Source organism: Scaptodrosophila lebanonensis, unplaced genomic scaffold, assembly GCF_003285725.1.
Source record: "Scaptodrosophila lebanonensis strain 11010-0011.00,11010-0021.00 unplaced genomic scaffold, SlebRS2 tig00000001-arrow-pilon, whole genome shotgun sequence".
Lineage (NCBI taxonomy): Eukaryota > Metazoa > Arthropoda > Insecta > Diptera > Drosophilidae > Scaptodrosophila > Scaptodrosophila lebanonensis.
Window position 1 is genome coordinate 24,525,529 of NW_022060529.1, and position 18,518 is coordinate 24,544,046.

At 39.3% G+C, this 18,518-nt stretch overlaps 1 protein-coding gene across 1 annotated transcript; it reads left to right on the plus strand.

Annotated features, from left to right (window-relative positions):
* The first annotated feature begins 484 nt into the window (after window positions 1-484).
* LOC115620030 lies at window positions 485-3,275 on the plus strand. The gene is made up of 6 exons (XM_030513135.1): window positions 485-621; window positions 686-902; window positions 963-1,107; window positions 1,165-1,871; window positions 1,936-2,089; window positions 2,154-3,275. Exons 1-6 carry the CDS (start codon window positions 589-591, stop codon window positions 2,950-2,952), a joined length of 2,055 nt encoding a protein of 684 aa, XP_030368995.1. The 5' UTR covers window positions 485-588; the 3' UTR covers window positions 2,953-3,275.
* The last annotated feature ends 15,243 nt before the right edge of the window (window positions 3,276-18,518 follow it).

Here is an 18,518-nt window from a genome sequence, read left to right on the forward strand (position 1 = left end):
TTGTAACAAATTCGCTTAGTTTGCATTTAATGTCCATGCATACATATGTATGTATGCTTCTGTGGAAATTGTCGTATGTACGATAGATTTTTGATTGTTTTTGTTTTTCAATACAATCAAATAATAGGTACATAATTAAGCCAGCCACCATTAAACATTGATTCCGTAAAATCGTCCCATAGTCAAAAATGGTCTATGAACATACATAGTACCCTAAAATATATGTTTTTTATATTAGCTCATCGTATAAAATTTTGCTCGTATCGACATTACACCGATGAAACAAACACCGATAACATCGATAACACCAATGCAGCGATAGATACGCCGTTCAAGATGCCGCAACTGTTGAGTATTTGGGTGACCAGATAATAAATCCCTAAGTAACTAAACTGAATTCAATATGAATTTCTACATCGGATTATCGAACGGTCACACAAAAATACACAGCCGTTTCCGTGCCATTTACAGCTGTTCGACCACCTCATTTTGTTTTTCTTTCCGAAAAGAGTTGTTTTTTTACGGAAATTATCAAACAAACTGAACGAGCCATGAGCCATTAGCATTGAACGCAACGTGAGAGACGTTATGGAAACGCTGCCATGTACAAATGAAGTGCAGGTATGTGTCGGTTGCAATTGGTTGTTAAGAGCACAAAAACTCATTAATTGGACCCGTGCCGAAGCTAAATGAGGCGGAGGCGCAACAACTAGTGAATCTCAGCCACATGGAGGCCAGCATCAGTATGGGCGATAATGTCGTGACCATATCGAAGGAGCTAATATTGATATCGTTAGTGTCGCAGGAGCAGTTGCTCTACAATCCAAAGCATCAGCATTATCGCAGCACGCAGCGCAAGGACGAGAAGTGGAATGAAATAGGCTGTCATGTAGGCTGGACAGGTGACATAACAATTTGCCGGATTACCGACAACAGTTAACTTGCTTACACGGTATTTACAGACGCACAATGCAAGGCCAAATGGAAGGCCATGCGAGACCAATACTGTCGCGAATTAAAACGCGCCAAAGCAAGTGCGAAAGTGAACGTGAAATGGAAATACTTTAAGGAACTGGACTTTCTACGACCGTTTGCGCTGGCACGCAAGTAAGCTCTATGAAATATTGTGATTATTGCCCCTTATCATATTTTTTATATGTTCAGCTATCGTACGCATGCCTCTAACGACAATGTAGTCTGCACTGCCTCGTCAACGCTGCCCAGTGTGTCTACGGCACTTGGTAACAACAACAGCCATTCATTTAGCAGTAATAGCAGCAGCCAGACGCTGACGCTTGGGGGAGACACCCACAAATTTGCCAACATCAAAATGGAAGGAGCGAGCGCTGCGCTTTTGGAAGATTGCAATTTTGTGCCATCCACAACAGTTGTCGCAACCAGTGCACCAGTTACGACTGCGACTGTGGCCGACAAGAAAACGGAGTCTACACGCTTAATGCATGCATTAATTGCGGGACAAATTAGCAACGCCATGCAACAGCAGCAGACACAAGGACAACAGAACAACAATTGGGACTATCTTAGTGAGGCCAGCACCAATGGCGTGGTTGCGGCCACAGCGGCGCGTGACACACCCAACACAACGGCCGAAGATACCTTGTACAATGACTTCGTGGATTGCGTGAACGCTGCTGCCACTAATCACTCGTCGCATAACCAGCCCACAGTCGATGAGGAAGATGAGGATCCTATCCACACATTCCTCAACATGGAAAGCTACTTCGAGAAAGAACTGATCACGCTGATACAACAAGAAGACATGATTTACAACTACAGTAACCAAAATTATCGCAACGTCAAGCTGAAGCTTGCTGTGTGGGATGAGATAGCACGCAAGCTAAAGAAGCCGGGTAAGTTTCCCACTTTGTTGTAAAACCGTGCTTACATCTACACTCACGAATACAATTATTTTAGTCAAACAATGCCGTCAAAAGTGGAAGGCCCTGCGCGATCAGTATGCTCGTGAGCACAAGCGCTTAAAGACACTTACGAATGTAGACACTCATTCACGCTGGAAGCATTATGACTCTCTCAACTTTTTGCAAAAGTTCATACAACAAAAGTCTCTGTAAGTAGCAAATATCAAAAATCAGGGATTATATTATGATGTTACACTTCGTCTCTATTCCTAGCGATAGTGAAGCGCAGCTTAACCTGCTTCTGCCAAAGCATGAGCCGGCCAGTGACATGGAGGAACACATGGCTTCCCACTCTCCTCTACGCACTGAGGCCCAGCAAACGCTGGCTGAATCGCCTGTGCCTGCACAGCTAAACATATCCTCACTGCCGCAGCTGTCGGGCCCACACAGCAAGGTGGATCTGGGCAATGCCCTGGAGCAGCACGACCAAGCGAACGAGTTATGTGTTACCAGCTATGATGAAATGGACATAGAGAACTATATTAACGGCGATGTGGCGCATAACGAAGATGAAGATGAAGAGGATGAAGACATGGAACCCGTCACATCTGCAGATCAGCAACAGCAGCAACAACAGCATGTAGTAAGCTACCAAGAAACGGAAGATGAACATGTTTATATTTCTGTACAAGATGTAAGCAACACACTGGGAAAGGCTGTGAATTCTCAGACGCCGGAGCCACTCAATGATGGCAGCAATTTGGAACAGCAGCAGCAGCATCAACAGCGGGAATCTGCTGCCGTCGCTGCCGCCGACTTCCAACAAAAACAGGAGGTTCACACACCAACATCTACAAGCTCGCGCTATCAAAATGCTGCAACGCCCACAAACAGTCATGCAGCCTTCCCACTTGGCTGTATCAACAGCAGCATGAACGATGATGATGAAATTGGCGCATTCTTTAAAGCGGTGGCCATGAAAATACGCAGTGCACAACTTGACCCAGTAGCTTTTACTGATCTTCAAATAAATATACTGCGCGCCATCAACGAGGCACTGCGCCATCACTAGAGGGGCAAGTGCACCCACAAGCGGTTTCAAGGAACGCATATTTAGCTTTTAAGTGTTACCTAGAAAGTGTTTTTTGACTTATTAGTTGAGCTTAGCCCTGGTATATTTTAATTATGTGATTTTTTAAAACAAACATACAAACAAACCAACTTTATGGTACGTACAAGCAAGAAACAGTAATATGGGACGACATTTGAGTGTACATAGGCAGGCAGAACTCTAGCTTAGTTGCTTCCATAAACGAAATGGAACTAAAACCTGTTATATTTAATACCAAATAACAACTAGCAGCAAAATATATTTTCAAAATCAATCTGCCAAAAGCGCTTCTCAAATGTTACAATTCTAGCTTCCTTCAAACAGCAGCGGTGACGACGCTTGTCAAAGGTGCGCCCGGGATCGAACGCACCCACACAACACACGCAGAAGGAAACATAACGACAGCGAGACTGCCGGAGTGCCACTTATGCGCATATATATACATTCACATACGGCATGTACGAGTATATAGTGCTCTCCTCGGAAAATGGCTGCTTACGCGTATTGGCGCATGGCCTCAAACCGGTTTAAAGCAGCGTCCAATGGGCAGGCAGAGCAAGCGAGACGACAGCATGCGCACACCATATGTACATAAGCCCGGGGGCGTTTATCATGTAGTAACCGAACTGGGTGTGGTTAGGCGCAGCTGCATGTGCTACTGAAGCAGTCGCAGCTCCACAATTTATGTAAAAGTGAAAATTTTTAATAAACATTTCCATTTTCGGGCAGGAAATGTGAGCAAGCGCTATCGCTCCCGCCGCCACTGACGTCCCCGGAGCTGGTTGGCTAATCACGGCGACGGACAGAAATGTTTACTATGACCACGCTTGATTGATTTTTCATGCATGTGGGCCACACATTGGATGGCCACAGTTGATGTTGGCTCCGTCCCGCGAACGGTTCATGGTGTATGGTTGATCAAAAATGCTTATTGTTTGTTATTTCAATTTATATAATTTGCGCAATGGATGAGTGAACGCTTTTTAATTAAAATGGCGTTGGTGTTTTGTCTCAGGTGAACATTAGGGGATTGAAGGGCGATGTTAAGTGTCGTGGTACTGAATGATTCCATATAAAAGTCAAATCCTAAACTATATGATTGGATGGGGTCATGTATAATCAAATGAAAATAAACAATTTATTTCAGAAATATTTGGACATGGCTCTTTAAAATATTATGCGTATTTATCTATTCCACTCAAAAGGAAAAAATCTTTTTAATAATTTCATCATTTTTACCAATTTCAAGAGAACTATTGTTAGGTTTCTAACATTAAATTATTCTTTTAAAATAAGAAAAGGATTCATGAATCGAATCTGTTATTCACATCTGTTCTCGGACCAAAATATATTCCTTAAATGAGAAAGGAAGAAATAGAAATTAAGAACATAGACAAAAATTATGTACTGTTAGTGAGAAATTAAGATAAGCCGTACTTCAAATGAGAAAATTATACAGCAATGCTAATAACACTCCGCTGATCACTGATAGGTGTGATGCCCTTCCATCCACCCGACTCTTTCAATCACTACTTCGTTCAAGAATGTTGCAAAGCACTGTTAAGAAATACAAACTGCTTATAGGCATAGTCCTAATTTAAAATTAAACCTCAAAGTTTCAGCGCCTAAGCCAAATCATATTATCCCTTCGAAACCACATTATATCAGAAACGATGCATAAATTTTGTATACCTTGTACTGAAAGGATACAAAAAGAACGCGACGCTTATGCGAATCTGCTATATAATCGATTTTCAATAACATGCCGTATTTTGAGTGATTTTTTGGCAGTTAAGTATATTCGATTAGTGCTTTCTATATGTATCTATACTTGTATGTATACGTCAATTTTCATCGTGATTGATCATCATCTGCCAGCAGCTGTTGTTGTTGCTATTTTGCATTAACTTTTTACTACACAGAACACACACCGAATTGAAAGAGTGAAATCAAAAATAAATATTGGAATACACCTAGTCCACACTTAACACGATATCTTTTAATACCAACTCGGTCTAACACGATTAAAAATTTGCTACATTTTCTCTTTTAAAAATTGAAAACCTCGTTCTTACCCGATAAAAGTTGAGCAAAATTTAAAAAAGAAGCGTATTAAGTACTTTAACTCACTTCTTTTGTTGGAATATATACTAGCAAAATCTGAATGTTAAAATAAAAGTTGGTACTTTTAAAACATACTATTACAAGTATTTTAGGCTATTCGGTTGAGTAATGGAAAGAAATTTCCTATTGCCTTGAATGTTTATTTTATCTCTAGAAGAGGTTAAGGAGACAACATTGAATGGATATTGGTAAAAATTATGACCAGCGGATCATCACAAACAAAAAAATGTTTAGCATAAAAATGGGTTTTAATTACTTGTAGAATATATGCCAATGGAACCAAATGGTACTTAAATTTTACATTTCGATGATTTAGCATTTTTTAGACTTACAAAAATTTTGAGTTTTAATAAGATTTATCTGTTAATGATAAATATTCAATATTGAAGTAACTTCTTGTTAATTTTGAAAATGTTGCACCTTTAAAATAGTGGAAATTTTCAAAACTGTTTTTTGTGCACTTGTCCAAATCTAGGAACCCCATATTTCGTATGGAGTCGATGTCTGGCTTAACTCGATTTCGATTAACACGAGGTTTTCTTTGACCGCTAGGTGTATTGAGCAAATAATTTTGAAACGAGCAATATATTTATACTTATCGAAGCCATTATAAGGAGGCATACAAAGACCTTCTGTCTGATTTCCTCAGACCCAATAAACACGATATCGTTTTCATTTATTTTTTTTAAAATAATTCTGTTCTAAAACCTACATTATTCCCCGTAAATAGGCCAGTAAGGGCTACACAGGTTCTTTAATACCAGTATCCTATCATTTGGTGGCCTCAAAATATTGTTTGAAGAGTAATGCAGCCTGTTCTAACTTTAATCTTTCCACATCTCGTTAGAGTGCAATTTTCAGCATAGACGGAAACTATTTTCGCGGTTCATTAAACCAACAGACAAAAATCTAGAGAAAAAAATGAAAAATACATTTATGAGTTTTTCTGTGCGGTACTTTTAGCTTGCAGCAAAGTTGCACAACAGTTCAACTGTTGCCACATTTAAACGAATCTGCCGAGCAGCCACCCAGTGTATCAAATTTGTGCGACTATGATGCGCCTCAGTGCGCCCTCAAAAGCGCCTGCAGGCCCAGTTTGCAGCTCTCGGGTTTGGCTGCGCAAATGTGCAAGACGACGGGCTCATTCTAAATATGGTAAAAAAAAAACTCATTTCCTGTCTTGTGACTCAAATTTATAAAGCTTCAAACAATCGCCCGCAGCTTTGGGTCAAAAATCGACGACAAAATGCTGACAAACTGCGAAAGCAGACGGTGCAGACTGGGGGCAGCCACTACTCTGGAACTGCCACTGCGGCTGTTATCATAAATAAGCATCCAGGAGTACAAGTAAATGTCAAAAGGAGTAGCCTATCATAAAGAAATTCGTTTGGTGGGCACAATGGAGGAGACGAAGGAGTAGAAACGATGACGATTTATTGGCCACGTACATGAACCACCACATTAAAGTTGTGCGCTGCACTTTTTAAACTGAATTGTTTCCCGGAACTGCCTGCTCACACCACCAACAATATCATCAGCAACAACAACAGCAATAACAGGAGCAGCAACAACAACAACAACAGCACCAACAATGGCAATGACAACGACAAGCGCTGAAAAACTTGTAAAACATTTGTAGCAACTACGCGACGGGCGGCAATGGCGATGGAACTTTGTGCCTCGGACTGCCGTTCACCCAAATGTTTTATTCATAAAGAGACCAAGATCGTCGTTGCTTTTAGTGGCCCGGCCTGCCCATTGGCCATACAAGTGCCCGGCTGCTGTGCCTATGCTAATTTTCTTCAACTTATCAACCGCCGCGCATCTTGCGATGCGGCTGGTGAGGTTGCCATCGTTTGTTGTAGCTTCTGTTGTTGCTGCTGCTGCTGCTGCGCTTAAAGTTTGGTTGGAGGTGCAACAGCAACAGCAATAGGAATAGGTATAGGAATAGCAACAGCAACAGCAACGTGCTCAGATCACACAATGTAAAGGGGTGCTAATCGCCAAATTTACAACTAAATGTGCGACGTTTGGCGCACAAACGCAAATGGGCCAGAAAACAAAACGACCGCAAACAATGGGGGTTAGTATCTCTAAATGTTTGTCTCGAAAACTATAAAAATCAACACGGCGCAGAGAGTGGTAGTCGCTCCCGCAGCCCACCGCACCAATCCCGCCATCCCCGGCATTGCCGAAAAGCGATTGTCACTTCTACGCTTTCCGCCCCGCAATGTATGCTACAAAACCGTAGCATTTGAAAAATGTACTTTTTCTCGCAGTTCCCAGGAAATTGAGCCTGGGCACATACACACATACGTGTACGTGTACAGGCACAGTGATGCGAAAAAGCTTTTCAGTAAACGTTTTTGCTAGACCGAGCTATCTAATCTGTTCTTATAAATCCGCCTACAACTTAAATTTGATTCTTACAGGGAAGTGGACCTAAACTTCTAAGCCCTACTACACCTAATCCGGTTGTTTACACGGTCTTTTTATACACGGCTTTGATTTAGCACCGTTTGAGAATACACAATTTTTAAATTTGTTATCCGTCCATTTAGCACGATTCAAAATAACACAACACAAATAAATAAAAGCAATCACAGCTCACCAACAGCTAGAAACCATTCTTGTATGGGTCGTTTCAAAGTATTTATACAAAGAGGTAGCAAGAATTGGCCAACTTCGGCTCAAAACAGAGTTCACTCTTGCTGAACGATCAAGAGAAAGTCCATTTCAAAATTATTTCAGCAATGATAGTGATTTTATACGCATTCGAAGCAAGAGAATTTGAGTAAATGATGATGACAGCAATAAAATTTGTGTTCCTGTATTTATATATCATTAATATTTTTTTTACTTTAAAAATTGAATGACCTAATGTTTTTGTTAACAACATAGCTGTATTACGTACATACATTATTGTTTTTAGTTCCTGAACTTGTCATACATCATTTAATTTTAAATTTAATTACATACTTTTAAGCTAAGAGTGTACATATTTTTTTCTTTTATTACTATGATTGTGTAAATGCACATGATAAATAAAATGATTTAATAAAATAAACATGAATACTTGTTCTCTTTTTGCAAAGGATCAATGTCTTTTTCACACGATTTTTTCTGTTACCAACCTACCGCGTAAAAATAGATTTAGATTTACATTACAGAAGTTTTATAATAATGATTCAAAGGGTCCCCCGAAAGGAAGCTTTGATGCAAAATTTCACACACCATACAATTATTTTGCAAAAAAAAGTGGATAAATATTCAACAGAATATCTTTTGTAATATTGAAATGAAGTGTTTGCAGTCTTAAAGAACTGTAAATTATAAAATGTAATTGAATTTAAATTAAGTTTAAATATAGTTATATTTTTTTCAATAATATAATAGCACTACATAGAGAGTATGCTTCGATCTACAAGTATATACAAGTATTTTCGCTTTTTACGCAAACTCGACCACAGTGCTTCGTCGAGTTGTGGACAGGGGATGGGTGGCCGAAAGGGTATTTTTACGGCCACATAGTGTAAGTTACAAGGCACATAACACTTTGTTATGTGCGCTTGACAAAGTTGTGTGACGGTAAAAGTGCTTAGTGCCTTAGTTTAAAGCAATTTTTTGTCGTCTTTCGCTCGTTGGCAGATAAACGGACGGCTTTGCTCGGCCGTCATGTGGGTGCTAATATGGTCAAAGCATTGCGCTTGAATGGCCTGGGAGGAGACGGGGGGTGGATAAACGATTTTTTAAAATTTAAAGATTTGCAAAAACCGATAGGCACAAAGCGACAGAGCCCAACAAATAAATCTCATATAAAGGAAACGGATAACGGATATTTGCGGAATTTGTCGACACGTGTGCCGCGGAGCTCGTTGGAAGGACGGATGCATATGAAACAAATGTTGAAAGCGGAAGGCATTTGGCGCTAACTAGGGTGGCTTCCTAGCCACAAACAAATTTAAGTCAAGCGTTTGTGTCCGTACCCCAAGCTGTGCCAAAAACCACCAGGAACCAGCTACAAGCTACAAGCTACCGAAGTGCCAAAATGCCAGGCGCGACGAGCTCAACACCTCGACAGGGTTCTTTGGCGGCCCTGGTCATGATCTACTTGATAGACGTGAACAAAAAATACAGCCGACAGTGCCTAAAGCAATCAGCAAGCTGCTGTTGCAGACGCTCTTTTTGGCCTGCAAAATGTCAACTTTATTAAAAGAAATTATAAATTGGTATGCCAGTCAGTTGGTCCGACCAGCTAGCTCCGGCCCGGGCTTGCCACTTCAGAGGCACCGCGCGCAAAATTCCAGGCTCACACATCATTAAATGAGCAAAAAACTGCAGAAATGAAGCAGCAACATGTCCAAACTCTCAGACATCCAGCCGACCTGCAGTGCCAGTTGAAGTGCTGGCTCACAGCTCCCAGCTCCGAGCCATTACAATTACTGACAAAAAGTATCAAGACAATAATAAAAACAAAATAGAACGTGGGCTGCACAAGAAGTAACAATCGCGAATACCGATTTAAAATTTAGAAAACTTGTATCCACTCCAACTACATGAATGAAGATCGTCCATTCACTCAGTTAGGTTTATTGAGTGCACGAGTAGATATGAAAGGAGAATTTACAAATTACAGAATTAACCTGTTGGCCAATAATCCAATAGCTGCATGAGTTAAGATTTGTGTTATCACTGAACAATCAAGCTCATTATTTTATAATTTAAGAATTAGAAAGTGCATATTAAACCCCTAACGATAATATGTTTATCCCTTTAAATAAAAATAAATTGTAATAAAAATCCAGTCAATGAGAAAACTCTAACTTACAGAATTATTGACATAAAAAAATTAATTGATTAACGGTGGGAATTTTGGTAACAAACTAAAATCCTACGAATGTCGGGACTCCATTTGAAATAGCAATGTATAGTATGGTATAGTACTTGTGGTTCCTTCCAATGAACGGTTGTGGAAGACTTCCCATTTACTACTTTTATTAAGATCCCTTATGTTCTGTGGAAAAAGTTCAAACAGACCTCTATAAATTCCCTTCGTTGCGCATACGTGTACAAAGGAAGATAAAAAGCCCATGTCAAAGCATTTAGAATTATGATAGAGTTTTGATGTTGTCATAAAAAATTTAATTGAAATACCAAAAATGGCAATGAAAAAGTCACCAGACAGCCGCTCCAGCACGGCACAGTGCAACACAAAAGTCGCAGCTCTGATGAAGATGTCTTCGTCGATGGCTGTTGTCCGCGTTCGAGGCTGTGATCATCAGCAATGGGTTGGCCAGTGGTCGGCGGCTATAAACCGACTTTTAATGTGTGTATTTTTGGTAGGCATTAAGTATTTATTGGAGACATCAAGCGCATGTATCACTGCACAGACATCGGCACAGGCAGCTGACCAAGACGTCAAAATGAGGCCACTTAGGCGCGACTTTTGAAAATCAACTCAAAAGCGGCGACGCGGTAGAAAAAAGTAGCCCCCAACTGAAACGGTGAATATATTGCCTCCGTTGTGGCTGCTGGTGTTGATGATGATGATGATGGTGGTGATGATGGTGGTGATGATGGTGGTGATGGGGACAAAAACAAGTTGGCCAACTGCAGCTTCGGACCGCTTGCTGTGTGCGCCGCTGGCTGGTGGCTCTATCTCAACTCTTTAAGGTGTTGCCAAGACAAACAAGTCGGACCAGGCACTCCATAGCCAGCTACATTTCAATTACTTTGTGGCCCCATTTAAATGAAAATGCCACACATAGCATCTGGGGCAGCAGGGATAGGGTCAGGGCGGGGACAGTGGGGCGGACAGCAGCCAGCAGGCACAAGCCACACAAGGGCTGTCAACGCTCACAGCATGGGACGAGAAAGAGCCCACATATGGATGCATGTGCTGGAGGTAAGTAATCATAATCTTAAGGTAATAACAGGCACATTACATGTCACATTAATAAGCGCGCACACACACGGCCACGTTTAAATTAATATCATAATTCATATTGCAATAACTTAGCATGTTAGCAGCACTCCGTGGAGTGCGTTGGTGGCCACAAAGGTGTAGAGCCCGCCTCGCCCTTGCCCTTGCCCCAAGCACTCATTAATTTTATGTAACTTTTTTGCAAGGGTGCTCCTGCTCTATGGCGATTCTTGTTGTGTACATACTTGTATGTATATTTATGTACACATATGCATATGTACATACGCATATGTATGTGCCTACAATTGTGTACAGTATGTGTGCAAAAAAGGAAGTAATCAGTGCGGTCGTCGTGCGTTTACATCTACTTAGTCATTTAAGCTTGATAAATGTGCTTCGGAAGGCCAATAATACAATATACACATATAGACCATGGAGCGTATGCTTTATTTTTGTCAAACCTCCTTATCCCACATTGGTTCGTCGTCGGAAACTGCGATCACAAGAGCCAAAAAGCTTTAAATTTATGTACAAGTATAAATAAAATTCAACTTATTATAATAGGTTAAGTAAGCTAATCAAATCACTTTTAATTTTATCTATAGTATGCTTTGTGACTAGCGCATTAATTCATAAGAAAATTTCTTGTCGCACTACGAACTAATAAACAATAAATAAATAATAAAATAAATGTTTAGTATTTCTTACTACTTAAAAATTCGATCTTAAGAAATCACTTTTTAACAATTATTCACAAGTCGTGCACCACAACTAGAACAACATGGCAATAGACTTGACGATATCATTCGATATTTTTTATAACCAAACATGTTCCTCATCCCCGATTTACGGTTTCAGCGCGGTAACTCTAATATTGAAAAGTGATTGAAACAGATAGGCAAAAAAAGGGACATCGTTATTGGATTCATTTACAATTCTTCCTTATGGGAATACTTTTTTCATCCGGTACCGGTAAAATTTTCAGTGAGAACGAGTTTTATGAGAAAGGGAAAACAGAACAAGACAAATGTTTTCAGACTCTATCGGGTGGCAATTATTAGATGTTCAAGTTTCCGAAAATAATATTCAAGTGTTTTAATATTTCGATTCTGCTTAGTGGTCATGATGAAGGGCTTTTTTTTATCCAGAGGGTCCGTCAGATATTTTATTCTTTCTTATATTAATTTTACGGTTATTATTATAATATTAAAGTTAACGATTGAATTGTGTTTTGTGTCTATAGAGTATATTGAATGTGGAATGGAGTTTTCATTTGTTTCTGACTGTCTCTGATAATCTCGTATAATCTCTAATAAGTATTGGTTTGCTAATTATATAGCAATACTGTAATCCTGCCAGTATTTATAAATATTGGTATTGGTATGTATATTGAAAAACCCAAACTTAGCAATTACATTTACAAATATGTATATATAAACACTACGTTTAATGTCAATAATTGAAATCTAGCAATAAACAGTGTTGTACTTGTAATTTTAAGGCCGTACATAAGCCAAATTTTTCAAATTTCAACCAAGTCGGGTAATTCTAAGAGTTATTAGCAAAACAAGTGCAGCATCAAGTTCACTCTTCTTCTTGTTGCTTCTACTAGTGCAGAACGAAAAACCCGTTAGAGAAGTAAGGAGTTGTCTGTTAAGATTCACCTACTATTACTAATTAATACTTATTACGCTTAAACTCATAGCCCCCTACCTCACGGTTGTCAGGAAGGATCCCCATATACAGCACCATCAAGCTTCAAGTTCACTTTTATTTCTTCGCAAGTTTTTCCATTCAAAATAATTAATTGTGCCACAAAATAAAGTAATCGTTGAATCAATCTATTTTAATATTATACCTTTTTATCAATATCTGAATAAGATGTTAAAGTTAACATCTCTCAGCACAGTCCCCTGTCCTCTTTCACGAGTACTTATTGGTCAGGCCTTGTAGTTGAGCAGTTAAACTACAATTATCTATTTACTCTAATGTAAGCGGGTTTTGGCTTCGATAGCCTATTCTAATAGTTAGCCAACTTTTATATATATAAGAGAGAGATTATAATGACTTTTTATTTACTTAACAGCTATGGCTAGCAATTAAGCAGTTTTAGTCGAAAAGTAAATAAAATTTCAAAGCGTCTCTTTTGCCCATAAACTCCAGCAATATTTGAAACTCCTTTTGGCCAACTACATACATTATACACGACTTCCAGCACTTTGAGCTTCGCAAGTTTGCCGCTGCAGCTACCCCCCTCCCCTTCCCCTCCCTCCCCCCTCCACAAGTCCAGTCCAGTCGGCTCCGGCGTAGTTGTCTTTGGCCAAGAGCTGATCCAAGACCAAGGTCCATTGCACTTTCACGTGCGATTGTGACACCACTTCCACTTGGCCAGTGTTGGGGCTTATGTTTGTCCTTTGTTGGTGCTGCTGCTACTGTTGTTGCCGCTACTGTTGTTGTTGCTATTGTTGTTGTGTAAAGTAAAAATGTAAACCTGCATCGACCAACCGCCTGTCGAAACGACAAACTACAAGCCGCCAAAGCGCACACCAAAACAGTTCTAGTCGGAGCGACGGCGCGCATCGTCTCGTCGCGCTCACGACTGACACGGGCTATTTGCATATAAAATTGGTAATATGCAAATATTTTGATTGTCTTTGACTTTGTGCGCGCTTATAAAGAATCTTTCGGCACGCTGCATGCCTAAGCCGTTGGTAGCCAGCCAACAATTGAGTGCACAGTTGGAATTCTTGGATTTCTGGGCAGCCGCTGTGCCCGTATCGAGGGCCAAGAAACTGGAGCAGACAGAGCGGCTGGCAAAGATCCATGTCCATGTCCATGTCTCGAGTCCAAGGCGAGCTACTGTGCATTGAATTGTGAAAAGTTGTTGTAAGCTTGAAAAATTATTATCGAACACCTGTACAATGTGTTGTACGAACATGCACGCATACGAGTGACTTGTAAAAAGATACTTTGCAGATTTTCCAAGAAACTCCGCCACAGAAATATAGTATATATATATGTAATATTTGTCTTCTGGGGTATAGCATTTTCCATACAATGGGTCTAGCATATGCAAATTATAGCCACCAACTGGTCGTTTGGGTTTAGAGCGACGAGTTATGGCTACTCTCATAAAACCCACAAAAAAGTGTTGCCCATGGGGAATTAATTAGACGGGGACGACTGGGCCGGTAGTTGTGGCACAGCTTCTAGTACCAGAGTCCAAAAATCTTCGCATCCATACATATATACCACGAGTATGTAGTACACAAGCAGCAGTCCGCGCAGACAGAGCGACGGCGTTATGTCGATGACAGCGGCAGTGAAATGGAAGTTGTTGACAAAAATTGAATACAATGGGGATGGTCGCAGCGAGTCGAGCAATGGATACGAACAGCCACTTGGACAGTGGATAAGATACACGTCCAATGCTCTTAAAATTTTTGATATTATGTTCAACTTTAATTTGTAAAACCTATAGAAAATGTTCTTAAAATAACAATATTCTCTACTGCTATTGAGTATGACAAAACAAAAATGTTGTTGCAAATATTTCCTATTTCCAATTTTAATTTTTGGGGTCAAAATGTTGCAGAGAGAAGCAGTTGTTTATTTGTTTAAAAATCGTATACATAAATTGCGGGCGAAGAGGTACTCCTTTTTTTTAACTGTGCATCACAATTGTATCTTAAAAACAGGCCATATGGTGCCCAGTAGTGGATTCTGGGAAGATCAAGCTTACAGTCAAATACGAGTCCATCCTTCTATCATTCATAATTAATATTTAACTATAAATATTATAAGTGATTTTATAAAAATGATAAAAATAATGATTATATTATAATTTTATTCATTCGCTCACAATATAATGATTAATTTTGAGTTTTATTTCAAAGCCTAACCAATAATCATAATTTTTGGCCAAAAACCAAACTCATAAAATAAGGAATATTCTTTAAGTTTTATTTGTTGGACCAAATATAAAACTCAAGTTGTAGTTGTCACTGCCTTCTTCATAGGAAATAATGAAAATATTCATACATATCCTTAAACAGTACGCCAAGCCGAACCCCTATAGTCTCGTTTTGGGTTAAAAAAACGTCTTAAAAATTTCAGGAAAAGTTACAGCTTGAGTTTTACCTCAGGGGTCACAATTGAAGGCGTCCTATTTCGACTTTGTGTCAAGCATTTAAAGAGAATATGTACTATATACAGTGGGCGCCAAAAGTCTACATACGATCCAATATTTTGCTACCTGGCGAACCAAAGATATTTATTAAAAAACTAATGATACAGTTTCGTAGCTTATCTATTCTTATGGAAGAAAACGAAAAATTATTAACCTATACACCTTGCAAAGATATAAACGACAACCCATATTTCTTCCTTGACAAATGTGTACGTACGACGTAAAAATTTGTGAGAATTCGTAAAAATTCGGAGATTTAAAGCACTTGACCCCCACCATAATATTTATTTTAATATTTGGTAGGACTTCCACGTGCTTCAATGACGGTCTGAAGACGCTTCGGCATTGACTCCACCAGATTTCGCAGTTCTACAGGTGTTTTTATCCTGCAAAGTAGACTGAAGCCCTTCCTTCAGGCTTCACGCACTGGTAACGTTCAATATTGTTCAATATTGTATGTATGCTTCAAAAATGATTTTGAATAAATTTCAGGATGAATAATTTTATTGTATTTATGTATATTTAAAATAAAAGTATACGAAATCATGTAATCATAATATTTTCCCGATTTGTATCTTGTGATTTCGATTGACATATGACAAATCACAGCGGTCAGCAGGTGAAATCAGTAATGATCGATCACAAATCGCAAATCGCTACAACCTACTTTTTATTGTATTTATATTTAAAATAAAAGTATAAGCGTCAAGCCTGACACAAACTTACCCATGGCACTACTCGGAATAATCAATAATACTAAGTATATGCATAATTATTTGGGAAGATTGGGTCAATGGTGTTTGCTCATTTGTGGGTCGGTTTAAACAGTTATAAGCCCATGGTATTAGATGGGTGCGTTGTGTCAGGAACTGAATGTGAGACAGCTTGGGCTGCTTTGGCCTAACTCGGATTGTTGTCCATGGCTTTGGCGGAATGTTAAATGTTAAAAATGAACAAATAATGACGAATGCCGTCGGCGGAGACTACCACTTTGGTTGCATTACGCCGTTCGTTTTAACTGGAAAGCGATGCGACAAAAAAACGCACGTTCAAGATTTATGCGCGCGCCATTGCGCATCATAAGCTGTCAAAATGTTTTTGGGCGATTTATTAGCGCAAATTGAGTTTTAAAAGAAGCTGAGAACAGTGGGATCCATGCGAGTAGAGGGCAGCTGCAGTTTTGGGTTGAAAACTGCCGGCGATGCTCGCCAAATTTATTGTTGTTGTGTTTGCCGTGCGACAAGTGCTAAGGTGGTGTTCGCATAGTTTTTGGAGCTGGGGCAGGGGCAGTATGGGGGGATGGGGCAGCTGCTGCGCTACCTTTGCTAGCCAGGCCATGCAAAACACGTAATCTGTCTGCGTCCATCTTCCAACAAGTCGCCGGCTCTGGCTCTGACTCTGACTCTTATTCCGATTCTGAATCTGATTCTGATTCTGGCGGTCATGTGCTTGTCTCATGTGCCTTTGCAGCTGAACTCGTACAATGTAAAAATCTTTGCGCCTGTCGGGGCCAGCAACTCGGCTCTCAGCAGCGACTGAGGCTCTGTTGGTTGTAAACATGTCAACAAATAAATCGTCATGTAAAAATGGCATTTTAAATTGTTTTTGACATTTGTACAGAGGCTGTCAATGAAATGAAATGCACACACACGCACACACACACTCATACATTTATAGCTTACAGATACGAATCAGCCAGCCACAACCAGTCGCAGTCAATGTTGAATAAAGTTGACATTGGACGGCATCAGTGCGATCAGTTCATGATATATTGAAGTATGGGTGAGCTAAACGAGAAATTACTAATACTTGACCCGGTCTTTCTGAAACCCATTATTTCTCTTCCTCATTTCTAAGTTATGGGACAGCTGAAAACCGAAGGAAAACCACTTTCATTAGAGAAGCTCAAACACATAACCGATTTGTTAACGGTCCACAGCAGCGGTGGGCACGAAATTTTAATTGAGACCACTAAACAGATCTACAAAAAAGAACCACCGCCATGAGTAAATCCTGCTGAAAATCGAGCAACGTCATACGCAGTACCCAAAGGGTACAAGGGTATATTAGTTTTGTGTGTTTCTTAAATCAGCATGACAAGCCGAGTCGATATAGCCATGTCCGTCTGTCCGTCTGTCTGTATGAACGCAAGGATCTCAGAAACTATAAGATCTAGAATAACCAAATTTGGTATACAGATTCTCCTGAGCCCGAGAAAGGACGAGTTTGTTCATTTTTCCCGATGCACCCCCCACTCCCCCCCTATTCATAATTTTCTATAACTACCGTAATTCTTGGAACTCCAGTTGAACTAAAATTAGTGATTATATATCCGTATACCAAGTTTCATTATGATAGGTTGATCAGAAAGAAAGTTATAGCCATATAACCAGGCCCAATGCACACATACATACATAAGTACAAGTACACCAACACGAATAAACACGATTCTAATGTAAATGTATGTATGCATGTATGGAATAGTTTATATATAAATTAGTTAAATTAATTAAATTAAATTAATTATTTAATTAAATTAAATTAATTTATTTTTTTGTGGGGTGGTACAGGGTATTTAAGAGTTGAGCCTGCTCGACTTTAGCATTCCTTTCTTGTTTTTACATCAGTCTGGCTGGCGACCACTGCGTGTATTTTGTTTTTGTAGGCTTTCTGGTAATCGGCACTCTTGTGTTTATTAAGAATACGCCTAGCCCTCGCATAGCACGACTTTTTTTAATACGAACACGGTCTAACACGATTAAAAATATGCTACCTTTTCTATTTTGACGCGCTGGAAACCCCGTTCTTACACGATAAAAGTTGAGAAATATTTAAGAAAGAAGCATATTACTTTGACTACCTTTTTTTGTTGGAATATAGTATACCGATAAATCTAAAAGTTAAAATAAAAGTTGGCACTTTCAAAAAATAATATTACCAGTAAGTATTGTGTGTATTGAGTACTGGAAAGAAATTTCTTATTTCGTTGAATTGTTTATTTTATCTCTAAAAGAGGGAGGCAACATTGAATGGATATTGGTAGAAATTATGACCAGCGGAGCACCACAAACAAAAAAATGTTTAGCACAAAAATGGCATTTATTTAGACTATAGTATACCATTAGGACCAAATGGTTCTTAAATTTTACATTCAGCTGCCTTAACATTTTCAACACTTTAAAATATTTTCCGTTTTAATAAGATTTATCTGTTAATGATAAATATTCATTCTTGGAGTAACTTTTTGTTAATTTTGAAAATGTTTGAACCCTTCAAACAGTGGAAATTTCA